Source organism: Nylanderia fulva, unplaced genomic scaffold (assembly GCF_048542155.1).
Source record: "Nylanderia fulva isolate GAGA-0341 unplaced genomic scaffold, ASM4854215v1 Scaffold12, whole genome shotgun sequence".
NCBI classification, from domain to species: Eukaryota; Metazoa; Arthropoda; class Insecta; order Hymenoptera; family Formicidae; genus Nylanderia; species Nylanderia fulva.
Genome location: NW_028189409.1, coordinates 2312105 through 2336755, shown reverse-complemented (window position 1 = coordinate 2336755; position 24651 = coordinate 2312105). Strand labels below are relative to the sequence as shown.

The window sequence follows — 24651 nt, the reverse complement described above, 5'->3', positions numbered from 1 at the left end:
CTGCGCGCTAATTAATAATTCAATTATATATTATATAATTACCAGAGAAAGACATTTAAAAATAAAATATTTTTGAAACAACATTTCAAAGAGGAATCTTTTTCCACTAAAATAAAAGAGAACAGAGGGATTTTGAAAAAAATCATTTAATTGTGTGATAAATTAAATTTCCGAAGAAACTTCAGATTTTTGAAAATAAATAATTTTAGAAAATATATATAAAGAGCAATTTTGAAAGAATATTAAAGAACAATTTTGCAATCAAATAAATGTTAAAAAAGATTTAATTACTTCTGTGATGAATTAAATTTCCGACGAGACTTTAGGTTTTTAAAAATAAATAATTTTAGAATATTAAAGAGCAATTTTGCAATAAAATAAATGTTGTAAAAAAGATTAATAACATGTATTGTTCGTTTTTTTAAACACATACACACTGAAAAAAAAATGATAACTTGACTAAACCGTACAAGTAAATAATATTTTATAAAAATTTTTAAATAATATTTTGTTAATTATGTGAACATATAAAAATAATTTAAATTAAATATAACATTAAATTTACCAAAACATGTATTTAACTTAAATACGAATATATGTTCAATTAATAAAATAGTAACTTAATTTAAGGTTTAGTCAAGTGCACGAACAATCTTTTTTCAGTGCACACATTGCAATTATATAATAATTTCTCGTCATAAAATCCTTAATAATTTGAATGTAGATATATAATATATGTATTTTTCTATTGCGGATTTATTATAATAACATTAGTTTGACTAAAAAATGTTGAAAAGCTCTCTTTATATCGTTTATATGTTCGTCATTTACGTCATGCATACGTACCTATGTGTTAGATGCAGCACGATATGCGTCATCCCATCCCATAGGGTTTGTTACGGATGCGAGCGCAGTTGAACATTATGCTGTTAAATTATGAGCACGATATAAAGGAGCTTGTGCGAGTGTAAGAAGACTAGTGTCAGCGTACGTGTACCGGGTTACGTGTTGTTACGAGATGAACGTCGTTCTAATCCCGTTCTTCCTAGGTCGGTAAGCCACTAATAAGTTCAATCCATATGCTTTTCCTTTATTTGTAAAATCTGACGTTGCATTTACCTTCATTTCGAAAGCATGTTTAAATCGATGCATCGTGTATTAATTGCATAGCACTAATATTTTAAAAATTATACACAGACTGATACAAATCAAAGTGAAATAAAAAAAATTGTCAGATCTAAATAAAGTAAATATAAATAACTATGAACTGTTTATCTGTCATTTTTTTTTGTTAAACTTATTTACTATTCCATTTGTTTTATAGTCATATTCTTGAATATCTGTGAATATATGTAATACTCTATAAAATTATAATAATATATTTCCTATAGATTTTTAAATATTTCTAATGGAAATTGTTTATAAAAATTCTTCAAGTTTAGATAGTTTATTTAAATATCTTGTATAACTGAAAATTAAAAGAAAGAATATCGCTCTAATGCAATTATCTATTTTTTTATAAGAATGTGAATAAATAATATTGTAATATACACTACTCAAAAAAATAAGGAACACTTTTCCTATCAGTTTCAACATTAATAACTCAGTAAAAAAATCGTGAGAAAATAAAAATAGCGTTTTGTAGGCAAAATATTGTAGTTTATGAAATTTAAATAGAATTTTTTTTTATCGCAAGATCCATTAGATTCTTTTTTAATTTTTAATCTACGGTACTTTTTCGCCGAGTTTCAGTGCGGTTTGAAAATCATTTTTAGAATAGGAAAAGTGTTCTTTATTTTTTTTTTTTAGTAATATATAATATCTAATAAAAAATGTATTTTCTTGTTCAATCAGCGGCCAACGTAGTCGTGAACGACACGTCGAAATGGACATTCGGGGCGAAATATTCGTACGACCTAAACATGACGTACATGATAAAAACGGACCCTCACGAGCCGGTGGAAACCATGACTCTGATATCCAAGTTGAACTGCCGCCCTAAATCGGCGGACAATCTCTTCTGTCACTTGCAGAACTCCACGATCGTGAATTTCGGGCGGAATCCCAACACGACCCGGGAAGTGGAGACCGAACAAATGTTCGAGATCAAGTTCAGCGAACGTGGGGTGGAAGGCCTCACGATCGAGCCGCCGTCTCGCATGGAGGTGGTGAACATCCTCAGAAAGATCGCCAATCAGTTCAGCATAGGTGTCGATTGGCGCAAGATCGAGCGGATATCGCAGTTCATGGCCAGGGAGAATTCGTCGATGGGAAATTGCGCGACCGTATACAGGATCAGACGCGGAGAGCTCAAGACGAACACGATCGGGGACGAGCAGGTCGACGATGACTTCCGGTTCATCGCGTCCACAATGCTGGCCGACGACGACGCGAAACCTATAACGAACCTGTTGATCGAGAAATCGCGAATGGGGTGCATCAATCCGCCGCGATACGTCGACTTCTCATCGGGAATTTTAAAAATGGTACACGTGCAATTTAGTTTTTTCTTTTAGATTTTTAGTTTTATATTATTTTATTAATATATTACATTTTTTATTAGTATTTTTTATTGTAGTATTAAGCAGAGAAACTTATAAAATTCCAAGAGAAAATTCTCTCTGTATATATTTTATTCTTGTAGAAAAAAATTATTCTCTTACAGGATAAATTGTTAAAAATTACTCCAAAAAAAAAAATATATATATATATATATAATTATTTGAAATTATTTCTTGAATAACTCTGTTTTATTATAATAATTTTTGCAGGGGAGATTTGTCACCAAAATACAGATCAATAATAAATTCGAAGTCTCTACTGAATTTGATGGGAAAATACGACCTCCGATTGACTCCATGAATAGAATGCTGTCGTTCAAGGAAATTATGCAGCTTAATTTGAAAAGCATTGATCCAGCGGAAGGCGAAATTCCACCCATTTCCTACGGCGAATCGATTGATCTAAATATTAGTACTGATATACCAAGCAATTTCATAAATTAAAAAGCGATAAATACGTGCGCTTTATGTTCTATTCATAGGCAAACTGTAAAATTTGCGTCAATTTTTTTAAATCAAGTTGAAAATTATAAATTATATACTAAGTAAAACTATAAATAAAGCTTAATAAATAGCATTTCATAAAATAATGTCTTTCTTGTTTTCGATGTTGTATATTATTCATTTTTATTTGGATGTTACTTTCATTTCTTATTTTTAGAGTTACTGTCAATTTCAAAATTAACCATCAATTGAAGGTAAATCAATTAATCAATTAACTATCATTTAAAAGTTAATCTTTTTAATTGGCGGTGCAAAATCATAATCAATTTTGAGAATTTTTTTGATTTTTTTACAATTAATATTTAAAGTTGAGTGTCTTCTTCTGTAAGAGCTGCTTTGCCAATATTAATATAACTAATTATAATCAATAATTAATTAATAATAAAACAATAAGATATTGTATATAATAAATTTCTTTTATTTAAATTACATACACGTTAAATTATAACTACACGATGGACTCATGTCACGTACAAATACACATAATATGAATGCGTGTGTATGTGTATATATGAAATGCATGCATACAGTGATCTCATTGTAAATTCAGATTTATATTCAATGATTGCAATACTTAGCTTCTAGTTAGTCAAATTGCCAATAACTCTCGAGAATTTTCGTGAGTCGCGCGATTTATTAATATAACAACATAATTATAAATGCAATTATATTTCAAGTCTGCGTAATTTTTCAGCTTTTACTCTTTTCTCTCAAACAATGTTTTTTGTTTTTATTTTTATGCATTATATAAACACATATTGCAGTCACGTGTTCGCTCACATCTATTGCTTGCTCTTGAAATAATAATGCAATGATGTCTTAAGACAACAAATTTAATACAATAAAAATATCTATACAAATGTCGATAACATATGCATTGCACTTGATTTATTCAAATAATTTCTTGTATCGTCTAATATAATGAATTAACATCCGATTATAATAATCTATCGTAATTCAAGTTAATTATACAAAGCATGTTAAATTTTTTATAAGTTTTCTTTAAGCCTTCTCCTTTCTTCCCTTCTCTCCTTTTAATTTTATTAAAAATTTTAATTATATGAGATATAATCAAATTTTCTCTCTCTCTCTCTCTCCTTTAAAAATTTTCTCAAAAGAGTTTCAATCACATTAATTTATTTTGCGAGTCCTTGTTTCACACGTCAGATAAACCTGCAAAATTGAAATAGAGAGAGAGAAAGAGAGAGAGAAAGGAAAAAAGAATAATCAGCATTTAATTTTTTTAATTGCAAAATTAAAGCAACCGCAAATATTTTTTTAATACTCGCTATTAGTCGCATAAGTATGTTTCGATTTGAATTGATTATAAATATCATGTAAATATCGAATCATACCTCGGTAATAATAATGGCACGATTATAATGATTTTTATGCGTCAACATGATTACATTATTATTATTCATTATCTGACTGTTTGTAACGCAAAATAATCTGGCATCGATTGACATTATGTTAAATAATTTTAATTCGTGTTCAATATATTATGAATGTCATATAAAAACTGTTAGTGCGCTAGAATGACGTAGGTGGATTTTAATAATGAAGTATCAAAAGTCACTTAATTCCTAGTTTAGAAACGGATTTTGTTTAGAGCCAGACAAATTGTAAAAATGTATCGATATCTTGTATATTCGTATTTCATATATGTAAATACAATATATAAAGAAATATATAAGATATATTGACTTGATGTGTGATTTGCATATAGCCATTTGTAAATTACTCGATATAAAATCCGTTCATGTGATATTATTAATGTGGAAAGAATCGGGCCAAGTTTTTAGACCGTCATGACTCTCTGATAGACACTTCGAATTCATTGAGAGCGCGTAAAAATAACAGTTCAAACAGAGATCACAAGTCTCTTACGTCTACACTATATCAAATATACGTATGTTTACATTGCGTTAAGTATAATTGTGTCTATACTGTATATACGAGTGTTGAATTTCATTCGCTCTATACGTATATGCAACACGCGCTGGCGGGAGGGCGATTTATTTTTACTTAAAATATATATACAAAATGTTCCTTAATTTTTCGAATCGAATAAAAAAATCAATTTTTCCAAGAGAAAATTTCTGAAATAAGTTATCATTTTTTATGGCAATTATTAAATTACTTCGCTGATTAAACTTGGTTTTTAATTTAGAACTTTTCTCAAAAAATTATTTTTTTTACATAAAATTTTAAATTAGTGTCAGGTATCTGGAATGCCCTGCATATTTATCTTTCAAAATATTTCGGTATATATTGTAAATATTTCTCGATGTGATTTCTTTAGTGTGTGCCTTATCTGCCTGCTTATATAGTATAAAATTGATTTTTTTACAATAACGCAACACAAGTAGTAAAGCGGAAATAAATGATGATTGCAAAAACGAGAAGAAGAATCCCACATTATTACAGTAACGACAATCAATCAATTACTATTTACTAGAAAAATATTAAAAATTAAAAATAACATCAATCCGCGAGTGATAATTTGCACACACCTTATATAATACATTTTCTGAAGAGGGTACAAAAGTGTCGATATAAATCCTAAATACTTTAGTAGTTGAAAAATTGTCTGGTCACCTTATTTCATATACTTAATGTAAAAAATCCATTTATTTCAAAATTACTTCAAATTTCGGTAGTTTATATTGCAGGAGAAAATGTCTAATCTGCAATAATTGTATATATATTGAAAGTATCACAAATGCACGCTATTTTATCTTGATATTTTATATACTTATGTTTTATAGAGTCAAGAAATATTTAAGTTTTTACGGTAAAATAATTTCTCCTTTCGTCAAAAACACACGATTTTTCCATATCTCGCGCGACTATATTCGTCCGAACGGAATTACCAAATTCTACTTCTCGTCTTTCGTCGACTTTTCCTAGAGAGAGAATACTTCCTGGTACTACCGATCTTCTCAAGCTAAACTTAAACTACGTATATACAAGTGTTACGCTCGTGGAAGAGGCCCGAAGCGAGACGACCTATTCAAAAGTTTTTGTGTACAAAAGATAGACGGCACATATAGTAATAGGTAGGACTCCAAATCGCAACATTATTGACCATCGTTCACGTTATTCGCCTGATTTTTCACTGAATCCATATTCGGGATGTAGTCCATGGCCATCAGGCAGGCGAACACCGTCATCACCATCTTCGGCTTCACCTCGGTGATATCTTCCGGAAGTGCGTAGACACGCGCGCCGCACTTTCGCGCTAAGGATATCGCGTATTTAGCGTTATCCAGGTTCTCCTGGAAGAAACAAAAGAAAAACCGATAAATGCTACAGCAATTAATCAATAGGAAGAATAAAGTGTTCTTCATTTTGTTCAGCAACGATATGAATAGCAAGAGGATAAAATTCATCGATAAACGAAATCCTCACCTTTTCAGTCCCGCCTTCTTTAATGAGGTCGTAGTTCACCGAGCCGGGTTTGATGGCATCGATTAGATCAAGGACAACCTTGCCGTCCGATATCGAGTAATCCTGGAATCCCTTGATGCTGCTGGTTTTCCCGGCCATTTGAAGCTTGGAATTTACCCATTGGACGATCTCTTTCTCGACGCTTGCCTGAGTACCAGCCAGAGATGTCAAAATTGACAGTGTATATGACCTCATCAATTGCCATATGAGAGCCAATGTCAGAGTCGCGTTTCCGTCGTTGAGATCCTGTCCGGCGATACCCACGAGCGAGAAGTTCATCTTTTTGCCCAGCTCGACGGCGTAATTACAGTTCTCCAGCTTCTCCATGAACTTTCGTAGCTTTGTGAACTTTTTGTGCACCTTGTTCCAGTTCACGGTGCCTGGCTTGATAATATCGTACAGCTGGAAGATGACCAGACCATCGGCCAGATCCGAATAGAGCCAGTTGACGTGAGGCATCACGCCCATCGAGTTCATCCAATTTCTATAGGTCTTCTCCTCCCGCGTCTCCTCGAGAGACTCCAAACCTTCGATGTTGCTCTCCGGCTTGTCCAATCCGGGGTAATTGTTGAACATGTTGGCGACGAAGGCTAAATTGAGTTTGTAGATGCCGTTGACGACGTCGTTAGGAGTCACGAAGCTGCGACAACCGAGTTTAGCTGCTTGCTGAAGCATGATCTCCGCTCTGGACGTGTGATTCGGTTCCATTAAGGCCTCCAGGGTGACGCCAGCCGTATTGGGCGCGATCTGCCTGATAAGGTAGGTATAAATCTCAGAATCCGTGATGTCGGACTGGAAATTGTTGCACCGCCTGGCGATGCCGGCATTCTCCAGGTGATGGTTCACCCATCTGAGAAGAATCGACTCCGGAGATAGCTTCAGCAGATCCTCGATTCGTTCGCCGTCTTGTAGAAGCGTGGCGAGGCCGGGACAATTCTCGAGGGTGATCTGGTTGAACAAGCCAATTCGGATGATCTGCCACAGCAACCCCAGCACCAAGTGGGGCGAACCTTTTGTGAGATCGTGAGCGTCAATGTTGATAATGTTGCAGCCGATCGCTTGAGCCGAAGACAACGCTAGCGTTAAGTTCTCGTGCTTCTTGTACAACGTCAAGTTCTTCTTGTTAATCGTGCGCTCATCGATGGTGTCCGGGCAGGAATGATTGATTATTTTACTGTAAAATGGAGGACAAAAATTAGCTTCAGCAATTAATACATTTTACCATCATCTATTAACTACAACCAACAAAATTTGTATATATATATATATATATATATATATATATATATATATATTAAATATAATAAATATTAATATTATATTAAATATTATATTATATTAATATTATGTATACATATTAAAATTAAATTACACAATATACATTAAAGCATATAATAAATGCAGCTAGAAAATTTCGTATCTAATTTTTCTTGCAAAAACATATTAAAATTATTAAAATAAAATATATTACGCTTACCAAAGTAGTATTCCGTCTTTGACCTTGTCGTAAAGCGTTTTTCCCTCGGGATCGATAGGGAGAAGGTGCTTCAGGTCGGGATCGTATAAGAGATTAGTGTTGATCCAGTCGCTGAACGCTAATTGTTCCTCGAGCCTGACGGAATGCGTGGTACCTTGGCTGGATGCCTCGGAAATTCCGCCTAAAGTTTCCAGATTCTCCTTTTTGGAGACAACGTGCTTGAACGTAGAACCCAGTTCGTTAGCCTTCAGCTCCTTGCAGAGTTTCTCGAACTCATCGAAGGAAAGTCGACCTCTGTGCTCGAGCCGCTGCTTATCATCATATTCCTCAATCATCTGACGCACCTTATAGCCTGGCATCTTGAAACCACAAACGTCCAGTGCGCTGCGCAGTTCGGTGACGTTGATGAAGCCATCTCCGTTCGCGTCAATCTGTCCGAGGAAAAACATCATCAGCCATTTCATAATATACTACATTTACATTGCGAAGATTAATTTAAAGATTGCAAAAATTATTAATATTAATTTCTTACATTTTCGATTAAAATATATTCTCTCTTGGTGTTGACACATCAATTAAAATTTATTTTATAATTTTAATCAGTAATTTTATTTTATTTTATTATAATATTTTATTTTATTTTATAATATTTAATTTAATTTATTTAATATTTGTATTTTATCTAATATTTTATTTAATTATATTATAATAATTTATTTTATTTTATTATAATTTTACTCAGTAATTTTAGTTTATTCGTTTTCATATATTTATTTTTCATTTAGCTGGCGCTGAGGAATAATCGCGAATATAACAATACTTACATATGAATCAAACTTACAACATCGCCTTTGGCGTAACATTGTGGCAATAACTTTTCCGCAACAGAATTTCTATGCCAAAGGAAATGCGTTTATTAAAGAAGGATGATGATTGTGTACACGGCAGATAATAGAATACAATTAATTTAATGATCATACCCGCGTAGAGAGCGTTAACTGATTTCGTAAGATATATATCGCAATAATAAAAGGATGACCTTTCTTAGAATCAAAAGGATGTGAGAATTGTTTCTATTGTTGTAATGTGCTATTTTTAAGCTTTTATAAAATTGTACAAAAGTCTTATTTTCATTTATTTTATATTAAATATTTAATAAATTTTTCAATAATATAATTGAATAATTTCTGCCACGTCTCGATATTATTTCCAAATGATAACAGAAAAGCTGAACAATTTTTATATGCAAAAATATATATGTAATATGTATATATGTAAAAAAAAATATATAATTTATACATATGTATATCGCTACTGAGAATTTTTCAAGAATAAGAAATACAAAATTCTATGGCAATATAAAGATAATATATGTATATATAGATGATAGATAATAAACATAGATAATACACACGATAAGAAGCATGAAAAAATATCTATGCTAAAATTATTTTTATGAATGGCAATAACTATTATATTTTATGGCAAAATGCGGAAACAGATATTATTTTACTGACTTAACGAAATACGTAAAATCACATGTGTATGTATTTTATATCCATGTGTACATATGTGTACAAAAGAAAAAATGAAATAATCAAATAAAAAAAATATTATATATATATATATATATATATATATATATATGTTAAATATTTGATATACATATACAGGATGTTTTATTTTACTTTCTCCAATAAGATATACAAAAATAACCCTGCTATATTCTAGAAAAAGTTTTGTTACAGCGATACAATATTGATTATGATAAAAAAGGAGCGGAAGTGTTTGATAATTTAAACGAAATGAACACGTATCTCGAAAGTTTCCTGATGTAGACAGCTCTTTTAGAAAGATCACTTATCGTATCCTGTCTGTCGAACGACATTAAAATAACCGCAGATATCGTACATATGAAACGGGGAAATACATATCATCCTGTGTATGCATATGTGAAATTCATATATGGAATTTATTACGCATTATTCATATTTAATATATTAATTTAAATCCCTTTTCAATGTTTTATTAGTTTCTCGATTCACGAAGCAAATTAATTTATTAATTTTTGATTCATGAAATATAAATGTTTCAATTTTCTGCTTCGCATTTAATATTGATTTATTAATTATACAATTAATTATTTTACAATGTATAACAAAGTGCAATCACTATGCATATCACTAAATGCATAAGATATATACAAAAATGTAAAATAATAAATTTATTATAAATGTCTTAAAAAGTACTAATTTATTTAAATAGTATATACACATATAAGGCAATAAGAGCTAATTAAGTTCTTTCATTAATATTTATTTGTGGAAAAAGATTTATAACATAAAATATTAGACAAAAATAAATTCGAAAGTCGGTTGCCTTTTTCAACCTTCTTCAGCGCATCATTTAAAATTAAAGATTAATAGAAATTAACAATCAATTATTTATAACTGTCAATATAATAAAACTATACAGAATTATTTAAATAGCATTAAAAAATTGAATAACTTTTTATGAAAAAACTTACATAAAATATTTTAAAGATATGTTTGACAAGACATATGTTTCTTATAAGTGTTATTAAAATATCAAAAATATTTAACATAAGATCTTAAAAAAAAATTATTTTTAAGTTCTTTAAAAACTAAATTCCATGTGAATTCCCGGATTTTTTACGGTAAAAAAATCCTTGACAATCCTAGATTTTTTCCAAGGAATAAACACCTTGTTTTTAATCTACGATGCAATATAATAGTATAAAATTATTGAAAACAAAATTTTCGCAAAAATTCCTTGAGTCTGAAAAAATTCCACGAAAATTCCCGGATTTTTTACGGTAAAAAAAAATCCTTGACAATCCCAGATTTTTTCAGGGAATAAACACCCTGTTTTTACTCCACGACGACGTGCGAAAAAAAAGTTACGCAGCGAATTCTTTTATTTGGACGACAAATTATGAGACACTCTGTAGAAGCATGAGCGCGGGGTCAAATTTCTCTCTCCTTCGCTTTTATATCCTAAGAACTGGTTTCGTCCGGCATCGCATTGCACACATAATCCTATCCCGTATGTACTCGCGGAAATCACGATCGAATTATGCGGAAAGAGAAACTGCAGAAAGGGGAAAAATCAACAACGTGTGCGAACACTCACGCGTGGCGCGTTAATGGACAATCTCAAGATTAGGGCGAATGCCCACGTTCATTCTGCGAAAACAAGTTATAACATTGGCCTTAATGTAATAATAGCGGTAAAGGATGACGCAAAAATTTCTCTTCATATTTAAACATATACCCTTATTTTTATTTTTTTCGCATCATTTCTTAGTTTTTAGTTTTTTAATTTATTTAATTTATTATAAAAATTATTATAAAATTTATTATACAAATTTTTATAATAAATTTTATAATAATTTTTATAATAAATTAAATGAATTAAAAAATTAAAAAATAAAAAATAAAGCGGAAAAATAAAAAATAAGAGTATCTTGAAATATGAAGAGAAATTTTTTATAAAATTTATTATAAAAATTTTTTAATTTATTTATCTTGTTGACATGATGGTTTGATTTTGAGAAAACATTTATATCCATATCAAGGCCTTGTTTGTCTCACAATCAGTAATTGTCTGCAATATCAGTAATAATTGTCTGCAATATCACTTATATGATTCAATAGTTCTATAAACGCTTTATAAAAGACAAGTTGCAGTTTGTAAAATGATAATTGGATATATAAAATCTATAGATTTGCGTGCATTCCTCAGGACAGGTTTCTAAAAATGGAACAAATGGCCGTGACGAATGTAAATTGCAATTCAGCGAATATCTACATATCTTACAATCGATTATTCGATTTCCTCGCTCCCAAGGCAATCTCATTGCTATGTCATCTTATTGTTGATTCTTCCTTATGTACTTGTCACGTGGATATTCAATATTCGAAAGAAACATTCATTTAAATGCTTGTGATTCACATGCGAGACAAATTGGTAGACCTCAATTTTCCAAGGTTCTTAATTTGCAAATTTAAATTATTTTAATTATTATTATTTAAACTTAAATTATTTATAACGCGTAGCATACAAAAGAGTAAAAAATTTCTTTTGTTTCTTCCACAAAGAAAATTTCAATGTTATTTATAATAAAACAAAAATAGAAGACAAACAAGGAAAGATGTATATACATATAATATATGATTTTTATATATAGCTATTATTATTTTTATTATTTATTCTTATTATTATTCAGCTATTTTCAATAAATTATTATAAAAAAATATATATTAAGGCAATTTGACACATTTTAGAATTTACATAATCATGCGATATTGTGACGAAATTTCAAATTATTTCGATTAATCATAGAAATGATTAAATAATATCTGTTTTGACAATATCATACTGAATTTATTTTTAAAATAAAATGTCACACAAATAGTTATCGAGAAGCCACTATTATTAAGTATAGTATATAACATCTGTACACACACTATATTTATATCACCAGTTATCTTGTATATACAAAGATAATGCATTAGACGTCATTAGAATGTGTGCGTTCAAAAGTGAATAATCAGCTTTGCTTTCTTAAGCAGTGACCTTTGATAATAAAAATCAAACGTGCACTATGGATTTCACGATATTACATGTCGTTCTAAATTTAATTGGAATAATTCGAGAATAAAATCCTTTTTTTTTCATTTATTAAATTTTTAATTTTATTGATTTCAACTTTTATTAATAATTAATTTTCTTGATACCTAAAAGCACCTTCGGAATATTTTTCCCGACAATAATTGACATTGATAAACAGAAGCTGCTTCATTGTATAAGTTTGACATTGACCTTGATCACAATATTTTTTCGATAGCATCATCGCTACTGTTATTTTCAACTATATTTGTCTTCTTTGCCTTCATATTTTTGTTTATAATATATAAAGGATATCCATCGAAGCATATACGTGATATAATTATATACAGGACGTATACAAAATCATATTGTAATTAATATAATGAATAATGAGAGGAATCAATTGACGAGATAAGAAAATATATATAATAATTGCCAAAAAAAATAAATAATAATGATATTCCGGTAGGAGGTAAAATTTTAAAAAAGAAACTTAATAAAAAAGGAAAAAAGTGACTGACCTGTGTACTCTAAGATAAAAAAGTTAAGCGATATTCCAATTATAAATTAACACTGTGTTACAATGTGTGTCATACAGTGCATGACTATATTGCTGGAAATCCTTTGTGTAATATTATTACACATGAATCACTGCAAATTATTTCCCTACATATTTTGATTCTCTAGAATAATGAAGGATGACTGCGCTAATCTTCTCGATGACTCAAAATCATGCACATCTGTGCGAATCATTGATTTTCTCTCTTGTAAATCAATATATAAAATATATTAGAATATAATACTTATTTTATGCCATAATTATTGAAAAATATTACGAGCAATTTTATTTATTAAAAATAATCATATCAAAAAGTATTTTCTTGAAAAAAAATGTTAATGATAATTTTTAATTTTTTACAAAGAAATAAAAAAATGCAGAAAGAAATAAAAATATTAATGTAATGACAGTTAAAGTCTTGTTATCTTCAATGTCAAAGTAATTAGAATTACTATGCAAAACATAAAAATATATTATGCATTGCATAGTAAAAAAGGAAACGAAAAGAAGAAAAAAAATAACGCTAAGCATGAATCAAAGCGTTTATTCACAAAACTCGGAAGTGAAATTGGTACGATCTTAATGAGTCATCGATTCCAAATGTAATGAATCGATGACGTCAAATCAAACATTCATAAGTTCCAACTGAGTGACTCATATCACTGACGTGCTCTCAATTTAAACAGCACTTTGACAGTGAAACGTTTTTTTCCCCTTAATTATGGAAACTACATTCGACGCTTATCAATTATCTCGATTTTCTGAATAAAGAGAGAAAAAATTTTTTTTTTAATTGATCCATCTTCATTAGCTTTTTCAGTTACTTGAAATACAAATCTAATTTACATTAATTACTCTTTTAAATTGATTCAAACGTCTCAATGCCTTGACATCATTTTATTTGATTGCCAGCTGATAAGACATACATTTTTGCTCCTTCGTAAAACATATTTTCTTTTACACACTTATTTTACGAAATTATTATTGCAATTATATATAAATTCCTGTCTCTTTAAAAATAAATTGTCTATTTAAAAATACATATTGTTGTAAATAATTAATTTTTTGTAACCTTAAAAAGACATTTGTAACTCAAATTATCCAAGAAAGATTCTTGAAATTATTTTGGTAACATTTAAAAAAATGTCAAGATAATGTTTTCTCGAAAAATAAAATAAATTCAAAGTTTCCACAAAATGTCAAACGAGAATATTTAAATGACAGTTAAATGACTCATTCACATATACATACATATTAGTGTATATGTATATGTTAGATTAAAATGTACATGCTGTTTCATTAAAAACAAAATTGAAACAGTAATAAAATAGAAGCCTATTATTTAGCAAAAGTTCCAAAGTTGATTCTTGAGCCGATTCCGCGTGCAATTAAAGATGCCTCGTTCCATCGCGTCTTGTTGTTAATCTTAACTGCGGAACCTCATCGTGCGCCAAGAAAGTGCTTAATTATAATAGCGTAATTAAGGAGCTAAGCGTGAGAACGGAACCGACAAAGGTGCATGTATGCATCACGGTATAAACATACGTATCCGGGTGTTCTTACGTGAGAATTAGCTAAGAAACGTGCTTTGTCCGAAGAGCTGAGAAAGGAATCTCGGCCATGTTTCTCTTTTTTTTTGACATTTTTATGCTTTTTCGAAAGCAACTCTCTAATTGCAACGGTAATAAAAATCGGTTTTATTCTTCCTCCGCGATATTTTCAAGCGTGAATGTGTCAAAATTATCAAAATTTTCTCTTAGAATTTATTCTAAAAATCATATGGTAATGTAAATCAACTTGTATGTACTAAAAGAATTTTAAGAGTTTTTCTGATTAATATTTATATATCACAAAAAAATATTAATATTTTCAACAATAAGATATAAAATATGTTTGATTAATTTTACTAGAATTAATGTATAGTACAATTTCAATAATTTTAAAATACATCAAAACTTATAATTCTTTAAATGTTTTAAATAAAATATAGAAAAATAAGTGATAAACATATAAAATATTTTATATAAATTTTAAAATGCAGCATGGTTAATTTTCAGCTTATTACTAAATATGACAAATGTAGCAAATTTTGTGGTAAAATATAACGACGCGGAAAAAAATTAGTCACTATATAGTTTTTTAGCTGTCTCTATATAATATCTGAAATTTAATTAGCATGCCTGAATTTTACGGATAATTCTATAGCTAAAAAATTATATAATATATAAATAAATATCATAGTTAAAAAATTTAGACATAATAATTAAATTTCATGTGTAATATAGGGATATACAGCTAAAATTTAGCTATAGTGACTAATTTTTTTTCTTGGAAAAATTCCACGGAATTCTCTGCATGTTAAGAATTCCCTGATTTGTTCAGAAACAAAGATATCTCTGAGAATTCCAGATTTTCCAGGGAGAAGCTCTGGTTAGTGAGAGCCACTGATTGGTAAAATGCATGTGCATTACAGGCGACCTAGGTGCAGTTGCGCAACGATCTTACTTTTGAGCAGTCGATCGCGCGACCCATTTGCTATATCAGCAGCGTGCAATTACATAACAATTGTATCACGCTGCTACATTGCAGCAACAACGTAGTTGAGCAAGAATTGGAATTGTAGGCATGATTAGCCTCCTAATGATAAGAGTCAGGCTTTACAACAGCTGTGCCTATTTGTGCGAATTGGCTATGCAAAAATAATTTCAGGCAGGGTTGGGCAAATATGTATCTCAAAGTAGTCTGAGATACGTATTTAAATATGTATCTTATTATTTAAATACAGTAGTTAAATACCGAATAATCAAGTATTTTGAATTTTGTAATTAATTATTTTATTTAAATGTATCTTGTATTTAAATGTATTTATGTAATTACATATACATATATATATATATATATATATGTGTGTATATATATGCTATTATATGTTAATTTTAATTATTATTTTAAAGTTTAAAGTTCAAATAAATAAACCTATCTTTCAAAGTATTGAAATTAACTTACTTTTGATTTTATTTTCATATCATTCTACCGTCAAACTATATTGTACTTAATATTAAAGTAATTACAATAAAATCATCTATTATTCCTATTATTTAAAAAATTTATTTTTTAAATAATAGTAGGTAATCTTTTTTGTAATTACTTTAATATTAGTTAATCAGAAAGTTTAAAAAATAATTGTATTTAAAAGTATTTATAAATGTATTTAAATATAATTAGTATTTAAATATATTTCAAAACCAAGTATTTCAATAGTATTTAAATATATGTCAAACAGTGTCTTGTATCTTGTATTTAAATATTTTGTTTCGAAGTATCTGCCCAACTTTGATTTAAGGTATATAAATGTCGTGAGATAATAGATTTTATTTTTGTGATTGCAAATAAATTGTTTCTTATTTATCTAGATGAGAAAGATAAAAGCAAGAGAAAATATCAGATAATTTTTTAATAACGTATCTAAAATTTTTTGTTAAATTAAATATAGAAGTATTAATATAAAACGTGAAAATAAATTAATTTAAAACAATACGAAGAAATTTAATTCTCGTTTTGTTGGCTCCACTTTGCCACATCATTCTAATTTAATCAACAATGCGTAAAATATTTTTTTGATAAATTAAATATAGTAATATTAATATATAAAACATAAAAATAAATTAATTTAAAACATTATGAAGAAATTTAGTTCTCGTTTCTTTGGCTCCACTTTGCCACATCGTTCTAATTTAATCAACGATGCGTAAAACATTTCTCGCGCGAATATCAGTGGACGATTCCGCATTAATTTCATGCTTGCAAAGCTATGAAATAGTTTTTAATCAACTACACCAAGAATCTCCAGTGCATGAAATGCATCTCTTAATAATATCTGCAGCTACTTCTCTATTATTATATCATCAAACAAGCGCTTGCTTTTAATTACTGTTTTAATCATCTTCAACGAAAGAGATCAATCTAAAAACTGAAATTCCTTGAAAATCGATGATGAGCAAATAAAAAATGAAATGACAAACCAAATTTCGTACTCTTATTGCAAAGAGTCCTGAACTCGGGTGAATCAAACTTTATTGTCAGATATTCGTCAATATTTTCGTTCTCTCGTTATAATCACGCGTCGAGTGAACTGAACTGCTATTTATTCACAGCGGTTGGTCTTCTGTTTTTATGGAAGACCAACAGCATGCTTTCGGGATAAGAAAAGAACGGCACGTGCCAACGCGGTGACACGGCGCGTTTCGGGTGGCCGCTTCTATAGTACACGTGCTCTCCTTTTTTATGTTATGCATGCGTTTACTTCTCACCAGGCTCGAAGCACGAACGTGACTTACGCTTTCGTAAACTAAATACGCTAGGAAAAAATTTGTTAAATTATATATAAATAATAAAAGTGTAAAATTGCGCGATAATCGTCGGAAATTATTACTATTTATCCTGAAAACGTATATAGGACAATATTGGAAGAATTTTTGAAGAGTTTCTCTGATTAATATTTACCACAATAAAAAATAGTAATATATGTGCATAGAAAAATTAATCGAACATATTTTATATCTTATTGTATAGGTATTTTTATTCTGGTAAATATTAATCAGAGAACTCTTATAAAATTCTTCCACAATATCATATATTGTCTCACAATTATTATATATACTATGATTTTTTCAAGACAAATTCTGATAGAAAATTCTTTCTGAGTACACTTATTACTTATTATATCTGAGTACACTATATATTAATTTTACATATTTTTATGTAATATATTACATATTTTTTTACAATGTACGATTTGTGTGATTAATCAGAGAAACTCTTATAAAATTCTTCCAATATCATATTGTCTCACAATTACCAGAATAAATTCTAATTGTAAGAGAAAATTCTCTCGGTGTACACTTATTATTTATGTAATTTTACATATTTTTATGTAATATATATTACACATTTTTTTACAATGTACAACTTGTGAAAACACGCTATCAGATGCTTCCCAGCAACGAAACACAGGCCTGCATTGTGTGATGCAATATTACACAGTGCCTACTTGTAGCTGGAGAAGCTGGAAGCTGGAATCTCCTACCAGGAATACCACTTTTCGTAGAAAAGAAAAATAATATAAAATGTAAATGTGACGTTTCGTATCCAAAGGATGGCTAAACGACAGCATCTTAGCTGTGTACGATTATGTCATAGAAACACCACCAGGTCGTCACGTACTGTATATAACATAGTATTTTTACACCTATATAGGTTGCTGGAAAGCATTCACCGTAAAGATTACCTGTATGACGTCAACACCTCCACGATTCAGTCGCGATAGGATCAAAAACCGGTTTGATTTTCAGTCGTGAAACAGGATGTCTACTCGCGGTGTGCATTGAACGATAATTATACTCTTCAGTTTTGGGATATTCGCACCAAACGGAACCTGTGCGCCTTCGTAATTCGACGTTGGATGAGGGATACAGGTTCGTGACGACAAATTTCTGGTCTCCGAAACTTTAATTTAAATATACCAAGCCTTTGATTTACACTGCTTCGTGAACTAGTCGCATGAAAAATTTTATGTGCACGATTCACGCTTTCCATTAAATGTGTGAAAGAAACTGGAGCAAGCACTGTTCACGTTCGTGCTTTATGCCTCGTAAAAACGTGGCATTATTTTGGAATAATCTTTTTGCATGCATAATTCGTCATAGTTCGGACGTGAGTAATATAGATACAAAAAATCAAGATTTCTTTTAATATTATTGTATGAGATTTCTATCCTTCAATTTGAATGAGAAAAAAATCCTGGAATTCAAAATCTGAATTTTTAGAATTTTATTTGTACTTTTTTTCATAAATATGTGTGTGTGTGAAAGTAAGAAATACAAATAAATAAATAAAACAATTTAATTTTAGTGACTAATAATTCTTTCTTTCGAAAGTTATAATTTCTATTGTTATATCTCTGAATATTTTTACGACTCGATAGTGTGATGCGAAAAAAATCATTGTGCTGATACGATAAATTATCTTCTAAGTTAGCAAATAAAGTGCAAAATTCCAGAAGCGCAGAAATACGAGAGTTCAGACAGCTCGAATTCGTGCAAACACTTCGGCTTTATTCCGTGTCTGACTCTTTCATCATTCATAATTAGAGATATTTTTTGCGTTATCACATTTTCAATAATCTGCAAAAAATCATATTTGAAAGACGTATTGCAATGTCTATAAAATTATCAGCTTTCATTATCAAATCTGAATGACAAATCGTTAAAAGTCACTCTTAATTTAATTAAGTTTTAAAAATTATGAACATTTAATTATGAAAATATTAAATATTAGAGATTAAGAATAATAAAATAAAACTTCAAAAATTATTAAATAGATCTACATAAAAAAATTAACTATCACTTAAATTTTAGGCTCATATATTACACATGAATTTTAGTTATCATGTCTAAATTTTAGCTATAATAGTTGATATTTTTTAATTATTTTTTAGAATTCTCTATTAAACTGTAGCTAAAAAATATTAGTTATCAAAGCTAAAATTTAGGCATGATAACTAAATTTCAAAAATACAGGGATAGCTAAAATTCAATTATGATAGCTAATTTTTTATTCCGTATAGCTATATATTTAATAAATTATTAAATAACTCGACAGTTATTAATACTAAATATTTGTTATCGTTATCTCTGTATTATATAATTTTCCGATTTTAATCAAAAAAATTTTTACACTTAATTAAGAAATTTGCTAAATGTTACAAAATATAACATGCAATAGTCATTCTCGTATATCATCAAAGAATTTGATATCAACGCAAAAGAAAACTGAGTATTCTGCATACTCATAAATTTTTCCGTTGTTTAATATAAATTCAATTATTTATTTACAAAAATATAGTTCTCGGATGTGTGTCTTTTAATCTCCTGATCCAATATTTAAATATGTGCATTTTAATTTGTCGATGTAAAAAGTGCATACACTCGAATGCGTAAGGACTGAGAATCATCCAGTCAAGAATGATGAAAGGGTGATGCGTAATCTGTTGAAAAAGCATTCCTGAATACGTGTTGTATAGAAATATCGTCCATTCACACTTTTGCCTTTATAGCTAGCTAAAGTTTCAAGAACAAATCTTTTCAAGAGAGATTATACACTCTAAAATTGCGCTCGTTATATTTCATTCTGATTTTATCAAATAAATTTTATATAATACATAATGAATTATTTTATTATTTCATCATTTTATCATATAGTAATTTAATTTATTTACTTTATAACAAAATTTTAATATTAAAGGAAATTATATTTTCCATCATCGAGAATCTCAAATATTTGTAAGAGATAATATTTTTATATAAAAAAAAATATAAGCAATTTTTACATAAAAAATAATAAATCGAAAAATATTATCGAACACTCTGTATATAAATGAGCAAAGCAGGAAAAATAATAATTACGAATAATTGTGTTTACTCCTTTCCAATGAGAATTTCTCGAATGTAAAAAGGAAAAGTGTCTCCAAGCAGCGCGTCGTATTATATTTTATTGATTTGAAAGTTTGATGATTCATCACGCGCGCATCGCAAAAGAGGTGGCAAAAGGGTTAGCTCGTAGAATGGCCCTTTATATTGTGTATCATTCGTATATAATTTTGCTACGCAGGATGTAGGAAGGGGTTGTGCCTCTCACCGGTAATGCGATCAATAAGATAATTGAAGACTTTCTCGACGGTATACGATCTCGACGGAAAGGAACAATTCCACCATCTCGCTCATAGTAACGCAAGATCATTATTTTCAAGACGCCTTCGGCCTCGCTCTCGCAATTTTATTGCACATATCCGCATAAACATACTCTCTCAATTTTTTGGAATAGAAACCGAACAATCTCATTCCAAAGAGTGGAATTTTACTCCAAAAGAGTGAAATCTCTTTTTATACCCGAGAAATTTAGAGAGTGAAACAAAATATCTTTTTGTCTTAACATGTTACATGTACAAGATTAGTTAGCCAAAATTGAAATTAAAAATTCAAATTGAAATAAAAATTTATATTAAAGTGGATTCGATATTAAAAATAATAAACAGTTCCTATTTTTATTATTTTAAAGTTTGATTTGCAAAAAACGAAAATTATTACTTTGCAAAACCGAGAACTTATCGCTGAATTTAGCTATACCTGTATAGTATAAGTCGATATTCCAATAATCGGATTAAACGTTAATTAGATTAGTTGTGCATATCACATGTAAGTTATTAATATTTCACAAAACTGACAATTATAATATTATGGGAATTATTTCTTAGTCAGAAATCATTGCTCTAATAGTTTTTCGAATTACCTTTATAATATCGTAAAATTATTAATTATGAATCATTGCATTATTTCTTGTTCTGTAACAAATCTCGTTATTTCCTTTTACAGATATCGTAATCTATGTTTACAATTGCGAATAGTGTTAAAAAAATATTATTGACTCATATATAAGTACATAAGCACGTCCACGTGCGCCTCATCATTATCAATGTTTAAAGTTTAAAGATATTTAATCTGTATCATCAAATTCTATCCAATTATATCGTCCACAGATGCATAGATGACAAATGATGCACTGATCAAACTTCTACAAACTTTTCTAGACTGTTCACATATAAAACTTTAAACTATATGATATGTTTGTTCGCAATTTAATTATAAATGGTTCAATTAAAATTTTTTGAAGAAATAAATATTCAGAAAAATAGAATATAAAAGTTAAATTTAAATAATGTATTCAATAAAAATTCGAATTATTATTACATACTAATATAATTAATATATATTATTCAAAATAATGTATATAATTTAAATAATTTAATTTTAAATTTATTACGCAATTTATTAAAAATGAAAAAATTTACACTTTACAGTAAAATGTACTGATTTCTGTATAAAAATTTATTTGATAAAATAGCTTAATTTTAACTTGTGAACGGGTTCACTCTCTACTCATTGTCAGTCTTGCATCAAAAAACTTTGTCGTTAATTTTCTTTAGTTAAGTGAGAGGAGATTAGCTAGACTGCAGCGTTCAATGGAACACGAGGCGAGATATGGTATAAACACAAAGCATGCAGTGTCGTAGTTTACGCGTTAAATGTGCCATTGTTTATGTATACATACGTACACGTGTGTAAGAACATGTGCGAAAAGTGATCAGGTCTCCTGCGATCACGTGTCCGACCAGTTCGAAATATACTACTTAACTTTCTATTGAACAGTTTTCTCGTATCAGAATTGAAAAAAAAACGAAAGATATTCTTTATCTTGTTCCTCATTTTTCTGTTTCGGTCCGCAAGTTATCGTAAAAACAGAATTAAAAGGAATTTCCTGTTTCCTGCGATTTCAAATCCACGATATGATTGAAATTTCGTATAAGTTTCTTAGCGCAATCTTCTACATATTATCAAATATTATATAACTTTGTGTTATATATGTATCATCAGGATGTCTATTCAAATCTTGTAAAAAAATTCCTTGAAAATTCCCTGATCTTCCAAGTATTTTTAATACGCTTAAAATTCCAGGTAAAATAAGAAAACTATAAATGCAGCTTTTTAAAATAAGTGTCTTTACGCTTTCTAATATTTTTTGTCCATACGATTATAAAAAGAAAGCAATTGTATATGATTGTTAACTTGATTAATCGGATTATCAACCTCTTGCAGTATAAAAGTAAAATTTTTTGCTTAAAATTCCAAATAAAATAAGAAAATTTGTATAAATGTAGCTTTTTGAAATAAATGTCTTTACGCTTTCTAATGTTTTCTATTCATACGATTAAGTATAAAAAGAAAGCGATTATATACGATTGTTAACTTGCTCAATCGAAATATCGACCTCTTGCAATATACAGAGTAAAATTATATATCAAACACATAATTTTTTAAATTATTTCTTGAGTCTTAATAAAATTCCATGAGAATTTTTCAAGATAAAAAATCTGACAATCCCCAGTTTTTTCATAGTGAGAATACACACCCTGAAATTATAATTAATAATTAATATCGCAATATATATTTCTTTAAATTGATCTATTATTAAAAATTATTTAATGGAATTAAATATAAAATAGGGGAAAAAATCGGGGAAACGTCAAGGGATTTTTTTATCTTTCTTATAATTCTTTAATTCATTTACTAATTTTAATATTATATTTGATATATCATTTTTACTAGCAAAAAATTTGCAATTCCGATTCCAACTTGGAATGAATAATATGTGTACGACTGAAATCATAATTAATAACTGTAATATCACAATAAATATTTCTTTAAATTAATCTAATAATTAAAAATTATTCAATGGAATTGTATATAGAGAATACATATAAATTATATATTAAAGTAATATCGATCCCAATATATGTATATTTTTTAAAAATTAATCTATTATTAAAAACTATTTAATGGAATTGAATACAGAGTAATATAATACATATATTGTATTTCAGAAGATATATATATTTATATAGGGAGAAAAATCGGGGAATTGTGAAGGAATTTTCTATCTCTCTTACGATTCATTAATTCGTTTCATAATTTTGATATATATTCGATATATTATTTTCCATATATTATTTTGATTAGCGAAAAATGTACAATTCCGATTCTAACTTGGAATGAATATGTACGATTGTCCTCGCTAAACAATGTGACTCGAAGGTATGATTCACGTCGAGTAAGGACGTTCTCGATCAGCTCTCTGATTCACAGGTGCGCAGGAGGTGCCGCCGACTGACAGGGCGGCAACAACCGGCGTCGGCGCTTTTGTGAGGGGGTAGGGCAGAGGTTTCCACGCTGATAAAACCCGGTGATCGATAAGAGTAAACCGTGCCCTGGGCACAGCTCCGGTACCGCGTGAAAAAATCGTCGTGGCGAGGACGGCCAGAAAAATGTCTCTAACATCACTTACCGCTTGAAATTGCTCCAATAGTTCCTGCCGGTCGTCGATCGCAGTGGCCATGTTTGTCCGAATATATAATTCTTCCGCCTTTCCTTTCTCTCCGCGACGGCGACCTCGGTCGATGCTTCTCTCTCTTTCTCTCTCCCTTCACGATACACACCGTGACACAATGCGGCGCGCAACGTGCGACTGCACTCTCGATCTGATAACGAAAGCGAGCGATTTTCCCACTTGATGTCGTCGAACGCGAACGGGAACGCGCGGATACCAGATGACTGACTAGAAGCGGCTTGACGTGCGCGTGTTTCGGGGAAAGAAACGTTTCTTCTTTTTGGAACTCCAAGATCGGCCAGTCAGAAGTCAAGCGCGCAACATCCCACCCACTCGGAGTCGCTGCGAGTACTGGCGAAGAGATCCGTGCGTGCGCTAAACACGCCGAGGCGCCGAGCGGCAGCCGAGCTTTGCCGAAGACGCCCGAGTCGCCGCGAACCGCCCGGCGGCGATTTGACATTTGCCGC

The 24651-nt window shown here is 29.7% G+C and overlaps 2 protein-coding genes across 2 annotated transcripts; one reads left to right on the top strand and one right to left on the bottom strand.

Annotated features, from left to right (window-relative positions):
* The first annotated feature begins 961 nt into the window (after positions 1 to 961).
* Positions 962 to 3151, top strand: LOC114936688 (uncharacterized). Its single transcript, XM_029309962.2, has 3 exons — positions 962 to 1049; positions 1855 to 2486; positions 2772 to 3151. Exons 1-3 carry the CDS (start codon positions 1019 to 1021, stop codon positions 3003 to 3005), a joined length of 897 nt encoding a protein of 298 aa, XP_029165795.1. The 5' UTR covers positions 962 to 1018; the 3' UTR covers positions 3006 to 3151.
* A 309-nt stretch (positions 3152 to 3460) lies between these two features.
* Positions 3461 to 24527, bottom strand: Fim (plastin-2 fimbrin). Its single transcript, XM_029309956.2, has 4 exons — positions 24143 to 24527; positions 7996 to 8426; positions 6480 to 7692; positions 3461 to 6346 (listed from the first exon to the last, which is right to left on the bottom strand). The coding sequence occupies exons 1-4, from the start codon at positions 24191 to 24193 to the stop codon at positions 6149 to 6151; spliced, it is 1893 nt and encodes a 630-aa protein (XP_029165789.1). The 5' UTR covers positions 24194 to 24527; the 3' UTR covers positions 3461 to 6148.
* Positions 24528 to 24651: the final 124 nt, after the last annotated feature.